This window comes from Oryzias melastigma, linkage group LG19 (genome assembly GCF_002922805.2).
Source record: "Oryzias melastigma strain HK-1 linkage group LG19, ASM292280v2, whole genome shotgun sequence".
Taxonomy (NCBI): Eukaryota; Metazoa; Chordata; class Actinopteri; order Beloniformes; family Adrianichthyidae; genus Oryzias; species Oryzias melastigma.
The window spans coordinates 2,263,957-2,282,632 of NC_050530.1; the positions used below are offsets into that span (position 1 = coordinate 2,263,957).

The window sequence follows — 18,676 nt, forward strand, 5'->3', positions numbered from 1 at the left end:
TTTTTTTTTTTTTAGGTGAGGCTGTAATCTATTTTATGGTTTTTACTAATAAAAAAGGCAAAAGTTTTCAGTTTCTTGGAACTTGGTTTAATAACATAAAAACTTTCTTTTATTTCACCTCAAATTAAGCCTTCTTAGAATAGAACTGCCTTTCATCGCCTTAGCAACTACTAGACCATATTAACTTGTTTAAATTTAGCTTTTGAAATATTATATTTTATCTCCCGGAACTATGCATAATTATAACAAAGAAATAAAACAAACAAAAAAAGTTTCTTGTTTTATTGATCTCACTAAAAATGGTAAATAATCAAGGTAATTAATCCAAAAGCTGTTATTTCCTTACAAACCAGGTATCTTCAGATTTGGGGTAAAACTCGAGAGGACATGGGCTCCACCATTCCTCCGGGACTCCAACACTTTTGAGTCAAACTAGGACGTCACATTCTCAATTAGTCTCAAGGACATGATTCAAACTTCGTCCCGAACACTTGCATTCTCGAGCGTCACACTCAAGAGTCACTTCAACTCGGACTCTCAGACGCACGCCAAGCGCCAAAGATTAGATGTCTATCTGAGGCCTCCCTTCAGCGTGGAAGAATATTAAAGCTTCTCACACTGGGGTAATTACAGTCGGCGGAGCAGGACTTTGCAGCCCTTTAATGACGGCGCGGCTAAGCCCTGTCCATCACGTGTGCACGCAGACAAACATGCTCTCTATTACTTCATCAAAAACACACTCTCATCCGTCTCATCTGTCTGTCATTATCTCCTCCCCAGTGTAATTATGCAGATGTGATTACATTAGATTAGTCATCTGGCCCAGTGAGAGCGGCCTGTCAGAGACGGAGAGGGAAGCTGAGGGAAATGTCAGTCTTGCACTAAAAGACTGTGAGGGGCTAAAAAGGCTCTTTGAAGTTAAAGGAGGATGGTAAAAAAAAAAAAAAGTTAAAGGAAATGATGCCCTGCTGTTAACGGGTTCACAAATATGAAGGCTGTGCCAATTAGGAGGGATTTGCTTTAATGCAAATACAAGACGGTAATTAGAAGACAACACGGCACAGTAACAATGGTGACTGCAGCTCACAGAGAAACTTTTCCAACAAGACCTTGTTAAGAGGCACTCAGGTAATCAGTGAAATGAGGCTCTCTGTTCTCTTTCAGTGTTAGTCAGCAGCGAGCTGCCAGCAGACACAAATCCTCCTCTGTTAAACACAAAAGCAACAACTGCCCTTTCAATGTTTCTGCTGGCAGCTTTCCTTTAAGCCTCGGTCACATTCACCCTGTGGAGGCTGCAGGTTTTTGGGATGTCCGGGCTCATGTAGAGCATCTTAAGGGGTGTGTCTCAAGGCTTGGACGACCTCCTTAAGGGATGTTTTGAAATGGAACGTACCATTGGTGAAGCCTCAACAATCGCATCAACCAATCAGGGCTGAGTTGATGAAATTGATTAATCAATTACCAATTCATAAAAATATAAATGGGTTTAGCACATAAAGCTAAAGTCTGCTAGCTTGATGCTAACGTTTAATGGAACAACTTGTGGTCTAAAGTCCTGTTTTTGCTCATACTTTGGTCTTCTTCTGGAATAAATGTAATGCTATAGCGTGATCGCCACCTAGTGGACAAACTGAAACGCATCCCAGGAGAAGCAGAACAATGTTTACAATGTTAGTGATCTGAACAATTTAGTTAGAACTTCTCCTTTAGAGAATCCATGTAACACTGTATGATATTATCATCACTAATCCATTTAACGGTGTGTGAACTAAAACATATATAGATTATTCATGTATTTCTAAACAAATGTGTAAACTCAAAATTGAATGGAATTAAAGAATCAAAAGAAAAGAAATTAAATCGGAATCCAATTGATCATGGCTAATAGTTGATTAGTCGGCTAATCATGGCAGCTCTAGCTGAGAGAGACTAAGCCTTGAACTCTTTTACACCCGAGTTTCAGCTCTTTCCACTCTTTCAACAGTACTGAGGGGACACACAACACTTTTTAAATGAGTTCTCACCCAATCCACGTGTATCAGCTGATTCTGTCGCAGCTTTTCTCTGCAACAGAATCAGCTGATTTACTGTGATGTATGATGTTTTCAGATGTTGAGTTAAGCACCAACAATGACACCTTGATAGAAAAATAGCCTTCTCTGTAGCATCACCTTATTTTCACCTGTACTACTCAACCTGCTGCCTGTAATGTATTTGTTCTGTTGGTGCAACCAAATTAGAGGCATCCTAAAAAGCCCACAGCAGAGGATAATCGTCGACAACCATCCATCATCTAGAAAGGCGTCACATTATTCAATATAAAGAAGTTAATTAAAACATATTATCTTTATTTTAAGATTCCCACAACCAGAACTTATGCCGCTTTTCCTTGTGCGTACTCACCCTGAAGTGCTGCACAATAAGATGCAGAATGTGAACCAGCTGTGGGACGGTGTGTCCTTCCTCCACGATGATTTTCCGAGTCCAGTGGGTCAGCATCTGGTGTCCGTCCTCCATGCGGGCCGGCACAGCCGGGGTCAGGATGGCCATGGCCTGACGGACGATCGCCCGGGCTTCCATGGTGTGGGCTTTCAGCAGACTGTGGAAGACCTGCGCACAACAAGAACACAATTAGCCCTTCCTTAGTTCATCTTTATCCTTTTTCTCCCATTTCTCCAACAGCTCACCTGTAAGACGATCTTTTTGTGGATGGCGAATTTTGCGATGATGTGCGCTAAAAGTAGGTGTCCGCTGTATTTGCAGGCGGGGTCCACGCAGGCTTTGGGCAGCAGGCAGGGCCAGGCGAAGGTCATGAGGCGGCGCAGCTTGCTGTTGCGGGACTTGTTGTTGTCGTGAATGTGGTGAGGCGCGTGCTCCACCAACAGCGTGGAGAACTGCAGCAGGCAGATCCGCAGAGAGTCCAGCAGCTCGCCCTGTTTTTCAGGGTCCAGCACCTACAAGAAAAGAGTTTTTTAAATAACAGATTAAATCAAAAATGATCTCAATTAAAAATTAAATATATATTCATCAAACCTACTGATTAAAATTCCTGCTTTTATGACAAAAACTACGACGGAGTATTAGAGCCCTCATAAAAAAATTAAAAATATATATATATTTATATTTACGAGAAAGTTATAAAGTATTAAAATATGAGAAGAAATTTGTAGAAGAGAAGTTGTAACATTACAGGAAAAAACGGGGCAAAAATGTAGAATAATAAAGTCGTAAATCTATGAGAGAAACACATTTTTTGAAATAAATACAGAAAATAAAGAAAAAAAACTAAAAGAAAAAAACAAAATCAAACGTTTCAGAGAATAAAATTGTTAAATGATGATTAAAAAAGTGTAAGAAGAAAGTGTAAAGAAAGAAAATAAATCAAATGTATACAAGTATAAAGTGACAAAATTCTGAGAGAAAAAGTTTAAATTGTTTTTGCATTAATAAAGAAAATACAGAAACTTAAAGAAAAAAAGGGAAAAAAATAGGACATTTACAAGAATAAAGTCGTAAAATTAAGGGAACAAAGTTTAATTTTTAAGAATAAAATTGTAACAAAAATTCTTAAAATTCCACAGAATTTATTTTGACATTTAGTTCACATGTTTTGAGGTAAAAAAGTCTCAACAAAAGAAAAAAAAAAAATCAAGAATAAAGTTGTAAAATTATGAGAACAAAGTCAGTATTTTGAAAATACAACTATAACACAAAAACTTTTTTCAAAATTTCCAGAGGATGAAGTGGTAAAATTATGAGAATAAAGTTTTAATTTTTTAAGAATGAAGTTGTAACATGAAGAAAAAGTCAAAAATATACGAGAATAAAGCTGTAAAATCATGAGAAAAGGTTGTAATTTCTTAAGAATGAATAAAGACATAAAAAAATTAAAGAAAAAGAAAAAAAAAAAATCAACCATTTACCAGAATAAAGTCATAAAATTGTAAGAACAAAGTATATTTTTGAAGAATAAAAATTATAACATTAAAAAAATGTCAAAAATTCCAGAAAGAAAATTTGTAAATTTAGGAGAAAAAAATTCTAATTTTTTTTTAGCAAAAAAATCTAAACAAAAGAAAAAATAAAACATTTTGATGTCAAGCATAAAATGAAAAAAAAGAGAAAAAACTAATAATCATACAAGAATAAAGTCGAAAAAGTATGAGAAACGGGACAATATTTAACAAGAATAAAGCTATAAACTTAAAAAAGTTCTAAATTCAAGTTTATGAAAATTAAGTCCTACATTTATGAGGCAAAAGACTGTTCACAAAGATACATACAAACAACAAAAACTAGAACCATACTGTACAAATGCCAAATAAATATTACTTTTACGACGTTAATATCATAAATATTTGCCTTTTTTCTCACAAGTTTACCACTCTTCTGCTAAAATTTTGATCTTCTTGTCAAACTTTTGTGATTTTATTGTCATAAATTAATTTATTCTCCTTCATAGTGAAGCTAACACAGTTTATCTTGTTTATTTTTAATAAAATAATCATCAGTTTAATAAGGAAACGTTCTCCTCTGTTCAGTTAAGGTGACATATTCTGTAAAAACAGGTTTTTATGACCAAAAAACCTTAAAAATAGACAATACAAATGAATCTAAATATATTTGAACCATAATACTGTTATTGTAGGAAGAACAGGATCTGCAGCACCTGCTGTGTTTGACCTTAATGAATCCCATTAAGACATTGAACTTCAGTGACGTGCTGACGATCAATATAAATGAATGATTGTCATTATTATCTGGCTGCTTTCGGTTTCAAAATAAAGGTAATGGCTCTCCGTGACACATCAATTAATCACAGCTTTATTTTGAAAAAGCTTAACTTTAATTAAGGGTGAATGAACCTAAATGATCATTGTTTGGGGGTAAAACTCAATCATAATAGTTAATGGATCCAGATCAAACTGATAACTTTCAGAATAAGTCTTTGCTGTCCCTCTAAATAAGTCTATTTAGATGTTTTATTAGTGAAAGTGTCAAGAATACAAACGTTTTGTCTTTTTTACATGAAGCCTTTAACCACAGCTGCTAATAATCAGCAGGAAAAAGGTTTCTACAGTTTGAAGCTTCACTCCATGAACATCCTTTCAGGATGAGCGGATCAATAACTCTTCACTTGACATAAAATCTGCTGAGCGGCCAAACTCAATCACTCCCTGTTCAACCCTCATTTAAGCAGTTTTTTCCTTCTTTCTTGAGGCTTTCAGCGTCTTTGCATAAGTTGCTGGAATTTTACTCTGATTCAAACCCGACGTGCGTTCTCTATATCCATTAGAAAGCTGCAGAGCGCAGAGAGGAAGGCGTTGTTCACGTACGGAGAGAGGAAAAGTGGGAAATGAGGAGCCATTAGCGGCCATCAGGGCTGCTGTTAGTGATGAAGGCCGCCGCGGCACAAACAAACACGCCGACCTTTAGGTTCAGAAACACGGTGACATTTACACCAGGAAATATTGTCTGGTCTGATGAATGAAACGGGATTTCAAGACAAAATAAGGTGGAAAAAAAGAAACGTATTTAAAACTGTCCAGATTGAAGTCATTAATGAGGAGAAATCTCAATTAAAGGATGTGAAGCGAATCAGACACAGAATAACTACATCATGGAAAAGAAATGCTAAATAAGCGAAGTTAAAGCCTCAGTCACCAGTTTTGCAGTTAACATCAGGGCTGCCACGATTAATCGACTAATCGACCATTAAAATAGTCGATTAGTCGTTACTTTATATTATATTAAGGGTACTGTTGAAATTTATAATGTCATTCTGTTAGCTTTTTGGACCATTTTGGCATTTATTAAGGTTTTTAGGCTAATTTGGAGTTTAGCTAATATTTTAGCTACATGCTAGCTAGTTTGGCTAATTTAGGCTTTTTTTTCTAGTTTTTTTTAGGCTAATTTGACATTTAACTAATATTTTTGCTGGCTATTAGCCTCAGCGTTTTCAGCAATCAATTTCAGTATTTTCAGCTATCAACTTCAATATTTTTAGCTAGCAAATTAAGCATTTTTAGCTATCAGCTTCAGTGTTTTTAGCTAGCAAATTAAGCATTTTTAGCTATCAGCTTCAGTGTTTTTAGCTAGCAAATTAAGCATTTTTAGCTGTCAACTTCAGTATATGCAGCTAGCAATTGCGACATTTTCAGCTATTTGCTTCAGCATTTTTAGCTATCATCTTGCACGTGGGTACGCGTGCTTGTAAGGATAGTGGAAGTTGCATGCACACATTACGTACGAGTGATAACGTTGTACGGTGCCTTTACGCCACACCGTGCACAAAAAGGCCCTTAGCGGGAGCAACAGCCACGCCCACATAGAGGAGATTTAGGTAACAGAGGCTTCAGGCGAACATGAAATATGGCTTTTGAAGACATTTAGGTCGAGGGATTTTGGTTAAAAAAAAAAAATCACAAAAATTATTAACCCTTTAAAAAATTTATTAAATAATGTTTTTTGTAAAAATACTTAAGAGGTTCCATAAAAAATGAGGGCAAAAAAGTTCTGGCTACTAACTGGAACTTTTCTTCTAAAAAATATAAGTAAAAAAAAAAAAAGTTCTGGTTAGTGACTGGTGCACACCAGATAGTAACTGTTTTTTTTTTTTTCTAAAAATTGAATTAAAAAAATGTTTTGGTTACTAACTGATGCACATCCGTTACTAACCAGAATTCTTATATTTTTTATTTTGATTTTTGGAGAAAATAATTTTTTTTACTTCAATTTTTTTTCTGTTTCGCTTTAGGGGCTCCGTACATTAGTGAATAATTCACACAATCAATGTTTTTTTTAAATCCTGTTTTTCTAAATGTTCCCACCGTTTGGTTGTTAAAGGGAACGTTTCTTTTTAAAGATGAAGACCCGTCTGTACCTTGGTGATGAAGACACTGGTGATGCTCTCAGGGTTGTCCCCTTCAGGGTTGGGGGGTCCCAGCAGCTGCTCGCCTTCGCCCTTCTCAAAGCTGTGGAGGAAGGCGGGATTCAGGATGTGCTGCAGCACCTGAAAGACAAGACAAACACAAAAACTTATTTCCTTCTTTCCCAGTTTCACAGCTTCACCTCAAACTAATGATGGTTTTACCTTTTTAGGACATTTATAAACAGAAAAACAAACGACTTTTGTTTATAGGATTAATACGGTAAATGTTAAAGGTGCAAACATAATATATCTTTTTAATTGATCTGTAAGCATTTGAAGGGAAAAACAGAAATCCATGCTATCTCCAAAGGCAGATAAACAAATTCAATTTACTAACATGCTGAAAGCTGCAGGGACGTGAAGGAAGGCTTGATTAGCTTTTAAAATGCAGAAAGACTCCACCACAATACTGCTAATGACTGCATTTATTAAAGGAGCTGCTATCTATTAATGAACCCCCCCTTCAATCTATCATTTTAAGGGGGGAGGGCGGGAGTAAGACGCTCGACTTCTTCATTAGAAGGACGTCCACGCGCTCCGCAGAGCGAGCAGACGAGGCTGACGGACGGAAATTCACAAAAGTGGCGAGCAGCACTTTGGGATCCCTCGTGCACACGTGCGTGCACATGCTCGGCTTCTCTGGCATCCATCACTGTAACAGCAAATCCTTTTAATGATGACTTTTAAGAGCCCATCATCACCGAGCATCCACTGTGAGTTTAAACAAGAGGGAGGAATGAGCGTTTTGTTTTCATACGGATCTGAAAAAAGGTAAAAGTGGAGCGGACGCCACGGGAGATGGCGGTAAATGGCGCTTTTCTACCTCTATCGAAGGCCCAAAGCGCTTCACGGTCACACACTGATGGCAGCTTGACTGCTGAACACGGCCGCCAACCCATAACCACCAGAGCTGGTGTGGGGTTCAGCGTCTTGCCTGGTGCAAGGCGGGAATCGAACCTGCAATCTTCCGATGAGAGGTCGACCGCTCTACCTCTGCACCAATAGTCATGCTGCATTCAATCAAGTGACTAAATCCGGGACTCTGTGATGTTTTCAATCAGCAGGTAGAAAACAAATCCAATATGTCTGATGGTCACGCCCCCAACGGGCCTCATGTCTACAGCATGAATACAGAACGAGACCACAACATAAAACTGGACACCAGTAGGAATAAAGAACACCGTTTTTAAATAAACTGACCTGAAACAAAAGGAAAAAAATAATAATTAGTGCAAAAACACAAAAAAGGAAACTGGAACTTTGGCAAAACAATAAAATAAGTCAGGGAGGCTGCAGACTCATCCATGTCGACCAGCAGCTACTGCTATTCAAAACAAACAAAGCCCAGAAATCAAGACTACCAAGGTCCAACCCCAAACTAAAATAACAAAACCCAGCAGTGTAAGACTGCTGAGGACAAAGAGGGAAAAAGAACAAAACAAACCAGAACTAAAACCTCAAACCCGGCTTCCTCCTGATGTGCTCTCTCTGCCCGACTTAAAGTCCCTCTACAACGAGTTTTTCTTTTATTTTGAAAAAATGTTCCCAGTCGTGTTTCAAATTGTGATCACGACATTTTCAACCAAAATCCCACAACCTAAATGTCTTCAAAAGACATTTTTCATGTTGATCTGAAGCCTCTGTTTCCAAAAGCTCCTCTGAGGGGGCGTGGCTTTTGGTGAGCTGAGTAGCCCCGCCCCTGATTCTCAGAATACTCGGAAATGCAAAAACAAAACGATTTCTTACTAAATGTGTTCTTTTTCATAAGAAAATGCCTCACATGCTTGTTAAAAACTCAAAATAAAAAGATTTTCATCGGAGGAGGACTTAAAAAATCTGACAGGTACCGATTAAGATTGTTGGCCAGGTGAGTGGAAAGGGTGTCCGCCATCCGGGGGCCCCCCCCTGGTGGCGGACATCGCTAACTGTGCAGATCTTGCTGTTTTTCTTTTTATGTTTCCCCTCTCTGGTTAATGCGGGAGAGAAATTCGTCAAACTGGGCCACATTTTAAAACGTCTGTCAGGAGTGAAGTATCCCGCACTAGGAGAGACTGAATGATCTGGTGAACCCAGACTCGGCGACACGCTTGCCGGCGCCTCAGTAGAGCTCTCCAGAACATTTAAACCCAAGCTACTCACTCAACATCATCCATGTTTTCCATGATGTGGCAACGAATGAAGTCCAGCAAATTCACGGTTCAGATCTTTTTTTTTTTAGATCAAAACAAATTTAAAGCCTAAAATGATTCAATGGATATATTTGATAAAACATACATAAAAGTATAAATATGCATTCACACACATCAAAACATTTCCTCATAGAGGCCCATGCATACAAACAAAACATCTTCCAAATCAATTCGAACTATTTGTACAGCACCTTTCCAGAAAAATACATTTTAATCAAAGTGATTTACGTAAAAACAATCAAATTTAATAAAAAGAGAGAACAAGGGACTACTCGGGGAACATTTTAGGACCCAATGTCCTCAACAATGTCCTCTGAACTTTGAACATAAATGCTAAAACATTTATTTCTGATTACATTTAAATGTCCTGAGACCAAATCTACAAAAACAAAGAATAAAATGTGTGAAAATATGCTTTTTTTATATATTTTCCAAGTACAAAAAAAACACTTCAAACTTTTACTTTGAAAATCAGAAGCTTCACTGACACTTTACTTTGAAGATTTACTGTGACAGTAGAGCAAACGTTTAGAATCCAACAGTATTCTGCAATTTTTGAGCACTAATTACTCTGCCTGAAGTGTATTTTTTACTTTACTATATCACAAATCAACAATCTCTACTAAATATTCCTAATTGATTTTTCTGGGAATATCAGATATTCACTACAGTCTTAGATTATACCAGAGTGAACAGCTAAAACTAGTTAATTAATCTGAATATTTCAGTTTAAAAAACAATAAATTGAATATTTGACAACAAACTGTAAATGCATTAGTATTGTTTACAGGAACCAGCAGATTTAAGTATACAAGTCAGCACGCTTCAACTTTCTAAAGTGAAAAAACACTTTGAAAGAAAACTCAGCAGCAGCTTAACGCAGATTCTTGCTGTTTCTTTCAAATATTTGTATAAAAACCTCATTTTCTACAGGTGGACGCCAAACAAAGAATGTGCAAACACACAGGCACTTCTGTGATATTCTCCCTGTGGGGAAAATGCTGAAGGCAATTATTTAAATGTCAATGGAGATGCCACCCACATATGTTCTCATGCTCGTGACTCATACACCAATCAACAAACTTATTGTCACAGAAATACATCTTTTCTCTGTAGGTCCAGTCACAGCGAGCATCTGCTGCACAACAATTAAGAGGAGAGGAAAACAGTGGAGCCACAATAGAGCTTTGCAGTGGGAGTGTTGGAGCTCTCAGTTTGGGTTTGAAAAAGAATCAATTTCAGCATTTCTGCCAAGAGAGAAGGGAGTTGAACTCTCTATTTCAGCTTTATGGTTGCAGTTCAGCAACAAACAGAAGTAAAGGACAAAAAAAGGGAAGAAAATGGTATTTAGTGGAGCTGAAGGGAAAAAAATATGGGAAATAATGCAATATTTTTGGGCAATACTGGTGTCAATTTGATTCTTGCTTAACTATTTATAAGCAAATATTTAGTTTATAGCTGTTAAACTCAATCGCACAGGAAACCCAAACACGCCTTAACCCAAACAAACCATAACTTTTTAACTAGTGCTAATAGCTGAAAATACTGAAATTGATAGCTGAAAACGCTAAAGTCGATAGCTGAAATCACTTAAGCTAATAGCTAAAAACACTGAGGCTGATAGCCGGCTAATATTAGCTAAATACCAAATTAGCCTAAAAAACTTTTTTTAAAAATTAGTCAAAACAGCTAGCATGTAGCTGTAAAGATATCCTAAAAAACGTAAAAAAGTCTAAATTAGCCAAAACTGCTAACGTGTTAATATTAACCAAACTTCAAAACAGCCTAAAAAAAACTTAAAAATAACCCTAAATTAGCCTAAACAGCTAGCATGTACCTGAAATACTAGGAAAACTCCAAAATAGCCTAATAAATCTTAGTAAATGTCAAAATAGTCCAAATAGTTTGCAGAATTCTATTTTAAAAACTTTAAAACTGTGACTTTTTAATATAATTATGAATAATAAGGCAGGAATTATTCCAGAATAAATCAACATAAACCCTCAAATCTTTCAATATTTTACCCTCATAAATGTTTAGTCAAAATTATACAAGTTACAAATAAAATCAAGATAACAACGATCAAATAAAATGATCTGGAGGGCCAGGTCGAATTACCCAGAGGGCCGGATCCGGCCCCCGGGCCTTGACTTTGACACGTGTATCGTTTTGTGTTCCACTTAAACCCCCAACCACTAGATGGCAGCACACCACATCGAGCCTCTGTCAACTGAGGAGATCGTTCCTCGTCTCATTGGTCGCTTGAGCCAGTAGATATTTTCATAAAGTTAAACCGCGTTGGAACAATACTTTCTTGAATTCTAGTATTTCATCTAGTTTTGTTAATGTAAAATGACATATTAGTTTCACTTTGAAGCTACGTTCACACTCTTCGGCAAGTGGCCACTTCCTAAGAAATGTCTATGTAAACTTATGTATATCTGTGTTCGAAAATGGGTAAGCAGGTTTTTCAAGGCTCTACATCCCAAATGTGTGTTTGAATTTGCGCTGAAAGTCAAACCAGTTGATCTTTGACCAATCAGGGAGTCGGATTTGGTAGTGACGTATGGACAACAATCCACTGAAGAGCCAACCGTAAAGAGAAATTAATCATTTCATCTCGTCTCCAGCCTCAAGTTTATGACCCCCAGAGTTTGGTTTACCGGAATAGAACTGTGAAAGAAAAAGGCTGGAGACAGGTTTGTGTTTTTTTGTGTATTTTTTGTGCTTCCTGCAGATGTGTGTTTTAACCACACAGCCATTTGGCAACAGCCAAGCGTTCCCCACTGATGTGTTCTGTATTTAACAGCGGCGCTGTTGCTCCTCGGAGTCCAGTTTCGTCTGGGTTCCAGCTGTGCAGAGCGTGTGTGCATGCACCCCTGCGAGGGCTGGAGGAGCTGCATATGTGTGTGTGTGTGTGGGGGGGGTGGGGTTAATTAAAGAGAAACCCCGATGACCGAAGTGCTTGCAGCAGCAGCAGGTTAGGTAGAGAGGACGGAGGCGTTCATCTGTGAGCCTCCGAGGGTCAAAGCAGACACGACGACCGGAGTAAAACACACCGACCGTAACAGTCACCTGAACGCAGCACGTTCCACACCGGGGAAGAAAAGTAAGCAAAGTGTGAATTCCTAATGACGTATCAGCTTCTATTCAGGACAGAATGTAACGATTCCCTGAGGTTTTGTGTTCACACATCACCTGAGTTCTAAACCGTACAAACCTTTGCCTTCAGCTCGTCGTTGAAGTGCGGGTCGTTGAATTCCACGAAGCGGAAGAACAGGGCGCGTTTCTGGGCGATGGAGTAATTCCGGGGTATTTCCTCCTCCATGTACTCCTTCAGGAAGGTCATGTTGCACAGGAAGCGACCCGTGAAGGCGCGCAGCAGCTGGAAGAGCAGCTCGATCTCAGAGTAGTTACGCCTGTTGACAAGAGGGTCAAAACATTTAACTCTGGGGGGGCTACAATCCAAAGATGACAGGAACAAAACATCTGAAGGAAGTTTTGGAATCGTTTAAGGAATAAAACTGATTAAATAGTTAGAAAGAAGCTATTTATGACCTTTTCTTGCTCTAAATCCCATTTTTCAATTTAAAGCTTTTATTTTGAAGGACTCCACATACTTGCAGTAGCTCAGCAAACAATAGGCCAGCAGTTTGGGCTCCTTCCAGTTGGTGGCAGACATGTTGTCCTTGCGGTGTCTCTCCTGGAAGGCCTCGCTGACCCACACTCGCCTGAGCTGGCTGACCAGCGAGTGCTGCCCCGCCAGCCAGCCCTCGTCGTTCTTCACGATGATGCTGATGATCTGAGAAAAGAAGGTTGGGTTGGGTCGGGTCGACTCGCCGCGCGTCAGCCGGGGTTTTCTCGTGCTCACCTTGATGGCTTGGAACTGCAGGTCCAGTCTGGCGGTGGTGGTGGAAGGAGATCCGGGCCGGACGGTTGCCGCGGTGCCGGCGGGGACGAGCAGCGGGACGAAGCGGTTGGGATTGGCAGCCAGCACGTCTCTGAGCGGCTTGGCGTCTTTGTGTTTCAGGAAACTCTGCAGGGAAAACCGAAAATTCAGATTTTACATTTACGGAATCAATAAACTGGACTTATAACCTGGAAAACCAACATAAGAGAAATCTACATTAGGGCTGCAATGATTGGTCGATTAGTCACAACAGTGTCGACTAATTTAATAGTCAATAAGTGTTTTTTTGTCAGGACTACGGTTGTAACTTTCTAGAGCTGCGTCTGCCGTCGTCTTTGACACACGTGCGCACTAAGTATGGAGTGTTATTTGTGATACCATATGGAAAGGAAAAGAGATCAAAATGCTTTTTATTGCAAACCAAATGTGAAATCCTAACAATAAAAATTCATCATTTGCAAAAGAAAATATTTAATATTTGATTTCAAAAACTATATTTTCCTTTCAAAAAATGCTTTTGTGATTTTTTTTGCATTTGCAAACTTTGTTTTTTGCTTTCAAAAAATATTTTTGCGTTTGCAAACTTTTTGTTGTACTTTCAAAAATATTAATGCATTTGCAAACTTTTTATGCCATCAATTTTGGCGCCGGCAATTTTTAATTTTTTTTCCTTTAAAAAATATTTTTGTGTTTGCAAATATTCTTTTGCTTAAATTTTTTTGCACTTGCAAACTTTTTTGCTTTCAAAAATGATTTTTTAATTTGCAAACTTTTCTCTTTGCTTTCCATTTTTTTTGCATTTCCAAACTTTTTGTTTTACTTAAAAAATAATGCATTTGCAACTTTTTTTTGCAATAAAAAAAAAAATGTTTTTTTTTTGGCTTTCAAAAATATTTTTGCATTTGCAAATATTTTTTGGCTTTCAATTTTTTTGCGTTTGCAAACTTTTTTGCTTTCAAAAAATATTTTTCTGTTTGCAGCACAAACTTTCTTCAGTGTGTCGTCTCGCTTTCGTCCCATTCTTGATTTTGAATTTGTACATTTCTGTTTCATGTAATGTTTTTGAAAACAAAAAAACGATTGTCAATCACAAAAATTAATAATTTACAAATAAATATTTTTATTTGCAAATTATTAATTTTTACTTTTAACAATTTACATTTTGTTTGCAGTTTAAAAAATTCTGATCTTAAAACTATGACTTTTGCTTACAATATGGTGGCACAAACATCACTCCGTACATAAGCTAATGATGGCTAAGATTTGTTTTACATCCAGTCTACACATGATCCAATTAGTCGACTAATCGCAAAAATAATCAGTCAACTATTGAAAGAATCATTTGTGGCAGCCCTATTCTAAATCAATCAAAAAGAGACAAACTTTGTAGTCATTGAACAGGCTGAGTATCAGTCGGAGGTGCAGTTTTCTGACCATGAACATGCGGCTCCACTGGGGATCGTTGAGCGTGGCCTCCATCATGAACAGCTCCACCGTCTGAGACGGGTGACGAGTCAGAAACTTGATCAGCGGCTCCCTGAAGGGACTGCCGGCCTGCGGACGACAAAAATAGAAGAAATAAAATCAAAATGTTCGCTTTTTTTATATTCCATGAAAAGTTTATATGATGTTGATATTTCTTTTAATATTATTTTTTTTCTTTTTGTGGTTAAAAGTCATAAATTGGACAAATTGCATACAAATATTTGATTATATTTCAATTTTTCCAACAGAATAAAAAAGTGCAGATAAAAATTCCCATTTGAACGGTAGACGAGTGGATCGGACTCTAATATTTTCGAGTCCTTAAAACTCTTCTAAGCATGAAGTCCATCCGCGCTGCCTCACCTCGATCAGCATAGCGCGCTCCGTCTTCATGACCACCTCCAGGAGAGGCTTGACTAGAGTCTGAGGAGCAGCTGGGATCAGGTGGAAGAGGTTGATGATGGCGGAGCAGATCTTCATCTCCTACGGGATCATTTGGATAGTTAGAACAGAGGAGGGATGGTTGAGGTTCTTAGGGAGACACATATTAATTCTGGAAAGGACAGCCACTGTAGAAAGACGACAACGAGTCAAACAAATGTAGAGAATACGCATGATTGTTGTTTAGAACTCCTGAAAACAGCAGAATTTCTACAAAATAAAGTCAGAATGTGAAGTTAGTTTAAACCTGGGATGACGGCAACATTCCTGAACAGGACTACAGACACATGGACACAGAAATACAGTCCACTTCTACCACCACACTGGTCCAAACCACTAACAACACCGGGTCTCATCTCACCTCGACACCCTCCATCGCAGGCTGCACCAGAACGGGAGACAGTGGTCAGAGTCAGCACAACAGCATGTGTGTGTTTGTGTGTGCGCTGTTTCACACAGAGGACACTCAGAGGAACCGGACTTCTCCCAGAATAAATCCAGGACCGGACTGACTAACCGGCGGCTCCAAGAAACCAAAATCGTCTATTTGTCAGTAAAACTGTTCTTGAAAATCCTCTTTTTTGTATATATTGGTTCTGTAGTTCGAGTTATAAACTAACCAATCCATAAAAGATTTAAAACGTTTGACAGATTTTGTGTAGGGGTGTGGCCTTTCCACAAGCTCGCTCCTGATTGGCAAGAGTGGTTGCCATAGAAATCAGGGGTGAGGTCGTTAAAAGGACACACCCCGACCACTTGAAGACAAGCTTTACAACATGTCTACTTTTCAAATGTTGGAAGTGGGGGCCGGTAGGCTCCACCTACTTTTATTAAGGCCTCTAACTGGTCAGTTTTTAACTTGAACTACATAAAAAAAAAAAGCGGGAACACGTAAAAAAAAACTTAGAGAGCAAATGGAGTGACAGAGTAATAGCTGTTTATTTCTTTAGAGGTTTATGGGATTTTGGCTTCTTAGAGCGAGCAGGTACTTCCTGTTTGGAACACGGACAGGGGGGGTCACTCAGTCCAGTTCTATTATACAGTCAACCGGTTGGAGTAAAAAAAAGTCACTTTCTATGAGTAATGTTATACCCGCTCAGTCCAGTTCTATTATACAGTCAATGGGTTAGAGCAAAAAAAAGTCACTTTCTATGAGTAATGCTATACCTGCTCAGTCCAGTTCTATTATACAGTCAATGGGTTGGAGCAAAAAAAAGTCACTTTCTATGAGTAATGCTATACCTGCTCAGTCCAGTTCTATTATACAGTCAATGGGTTAGAGAAAAATAAAGTCACTTTCTATGAGTAATGTTATACCCGCTCAGTCCAGTTCTATTATACAGTCAATGGGTTAGAGCCAAACATAAGTCACTTTTTATGTCTAATAATGTCATACCTGTTTGATCCAGTTTTATTATACAGTCAACAGGTTGGAGTCAAAAATAAGTTACTTTCTGTGGGTAATGTCATACCTGTTTGGTCTGGATCTATTATACAGTCAATAGGTTAGAGCCAAAAATAAGCTATTTATAAAAGTTTATATCACACCCGCTCTGTCCAATTCTCTTATACAGTCAGTGAGTTTGAGCCAGAAATAAGTCATTTCCTATGTGTGATGTCATACATGCTGTGTCCAGTTTTTTTTATACAGTCAGTAGGTTAGAGCCAAAAACTAGACAAAGTTGATATCACACTCGCTCTGTCCAGTACTATTATTCAGTCAATTGGTTTGAGCCAGAAATAAGTCATTTTCTATGGGTGATGTCAAACTCGCCCTTTCCAGTTCTCTTATACAGTCAATAGGTTGGAGCCAAAAATAAGCCATTTACATAAGTTGATATCACACCCACTCTGTCCATTTCTATCATATAGTCAATGGGTTGGAGCTGAAAATAAGTTATTTTCTCTGGGTGATGTCAAGCGTACTCGGTCCAGTTCTCATGTAAAGTCAAAAGATTAAATCTGATTTACAGAATGTGAGTCACTAAAATACAAAACAGGCTTAATAAAGTTTGTTCAAAGTCTCTATTATGGCTTAATTGCCGCCGTTTTGGCCCCTGGTTTTTATGGTCATCAAGCTAAGCTGACCCTGGCTCTGGTGTCACTGCCAGCCAGGCTGTCAACAGACACAAAGAACACAATTTGGAGGGCAGGAAAGACAATAGTCTAATTTGCATCTAATTAAACGGCCCCTCTTAAGATGAGTCAGGGCCAGCCCGCATGAAGAGACACGAGAAGCAGCAGAATTTCCGCCTCTGTCACCTTTTCTCTGCTGCTACAAGGTTATCTGTCGGGGAGATAATGAGGAGGCGCAGTGCTGGGCCCACCGCCGCCTGCCTGGCGCCTAATTAATCATTGATTGAAATATGGGCACTCACAACTCATCTGGGAGGAGGCCACACAGCATGGGCCTGGACTACAACTATGGCTCCTCGTGAGCATGAGGACAAATTCCTGTCACTGCAGCGACTGTAAATCAGTGTTTGAACAACAAATCGGCCGTAAAAACAATACTAAAAATAGATTTAGCTGGTTACAGTAACCTTTTGGACACGAGGAGATAAAACTGAAGATGGCAGATAGAGGCGAGCGATGAAAGTTTAAGATTTCCAATCATTTTTTTCCCACCGCAGTAAAAGGTTGCAATTGAATAAAATGGGTTTACTTACACTGCCATCGCTGCGCTGGCCTCCTTTATGCGTTATTACAACGACCTCCATCCATTTCCGCAGGTGTTGCTGTAGAACAAAAACACAGAGCAGCAACAATGAAAATGTCACAGCCAGTTGAGCTGGTTAGTGTGGAAATATTTCAACACAGAACAAAAAAAAAGAAATCTCACTGAGATGCTTTGTGCTCAATATAAACACATTCTAAAAAATGACGTGTATTATTGTTGAGTTAGTTTTGAAATGATAAAAAGGAATTGAAAATTAGTAAAAGATCTGTACAAAGAAAAGATAAGCAAACATTTTTTTTATAAAATGTATGAATAAATCAAGAAAAATCTTTAAATATAAATAAAAAAAGTTCATTTTTAAAGAAACTACGGATACTAAAATAAAAAAAAAAACTAGGAAATTGTTTAAAAAAAGCAAACTCACAGAAAAACAGACCCTAACATTTTAGGGCAGTTAACAAGCTGTAAATTTGATGTGTGAATCCCATCAGGTGTGAATGCAGCTTCAGAGATATTTCAAAGTTGTTTTGGATTAAAAAAAAAAATTCACATTTTCTCCTTATTTAATTTTTTTACTGAATATTTTGATTTTTCATTCATAAAAAACAAGGTTACTCATTAATATAAATGCTCAATTATGCGATAAAAACTTTAATTTCTGAGTAATATATTAGAGCAAAACACTCAACATTAAAATACAGGAGTTTACTAGAACAATGAACTCTGGCAGAATTATTAAAATGTTGTGACAGAAGCAGCAGGACTCCTCCATTAAACTGTTTCTAGTGAAATAAATAACTTGTAAATTATTCCTCCAATGAAAAAAGTATTTATAACATCTTCTTGTGGAGTTTTTCTGGTGATGGAGGAAAAATATTACAGAAATAAGCTAAATGGCTCCCTGCCTAAAGGTCTTGGCAAAGAAAAGCTTTCAGCAACAGAGGAGGAGATGAAAGCTTTCAGCAACGGAGGAGATAAAAGATTTCAGCAACGGAGGAGATAAAAGATTTCAGCAACGGAGGAGATAAAAGATTTCAGCA

General features: G+C 38.0%; 1 protein-coding gene across 3 annotated transcripts in view; it reads right to left on the minus strand.

Annotated features, from left to right (window-relative positions):
• Positions 1 to 18,676, minus strand: part of LOC112153956 (transformation/transcription domain-associated protein) — a 118,663-nt gene that overhangs the window by 74,754 nt on the left and 25,233 nt on the right. For 2 of the 3 annotated variants that reach the window (XM_024284442.2, XM_024284441.2), the window contains exons 31-40: positions 17,626 to 17,694; positions 15,318 to 15,338; positions 14,879 to 14,998; positions 14,465 to 14,584; positions 12,992 to 13,156; positions 12,741 to 12,922; positions 12,341 to 12,539; positions 6,884 to 7,012; positions 2,688 to 2,954; positions 2,404 to 2,610 (exon numbers count right to left, since the gene is read on the minus strand). In XM_024284442.2, the coding sequence (XP_024140210.1) occupies positions 2,404 to 2,610; positions 2,688 to 2,954; positions 6,884 to 7,012; positions 12,341 to 12,539; positions 12,741 to 12,922; positions 12,992 to 13,156; positions 14,465 to 14,584; positions 14,879 to 14,998; positions 15,318 to 15,338; positions 17,626 to 17,694 (1,479 nt within the window). The remainder of the gene's footprint in view (positions 1 to 2,403; positions 2,611 to 2,687; positions 2,955 to 6,883; positions 7,013 to 12,340; positions 12,540 to 12,740; positions 12,923 to 12,991; positions 13,157 to 14,464; positions 14,585 to 14,878; positions 14,999 to 15,317; positions 15,339 to 17,625; positions 17,695 to 18,676) is intronic. The other variant, XM_024284443.2, reaches the window with a different exon arrangement.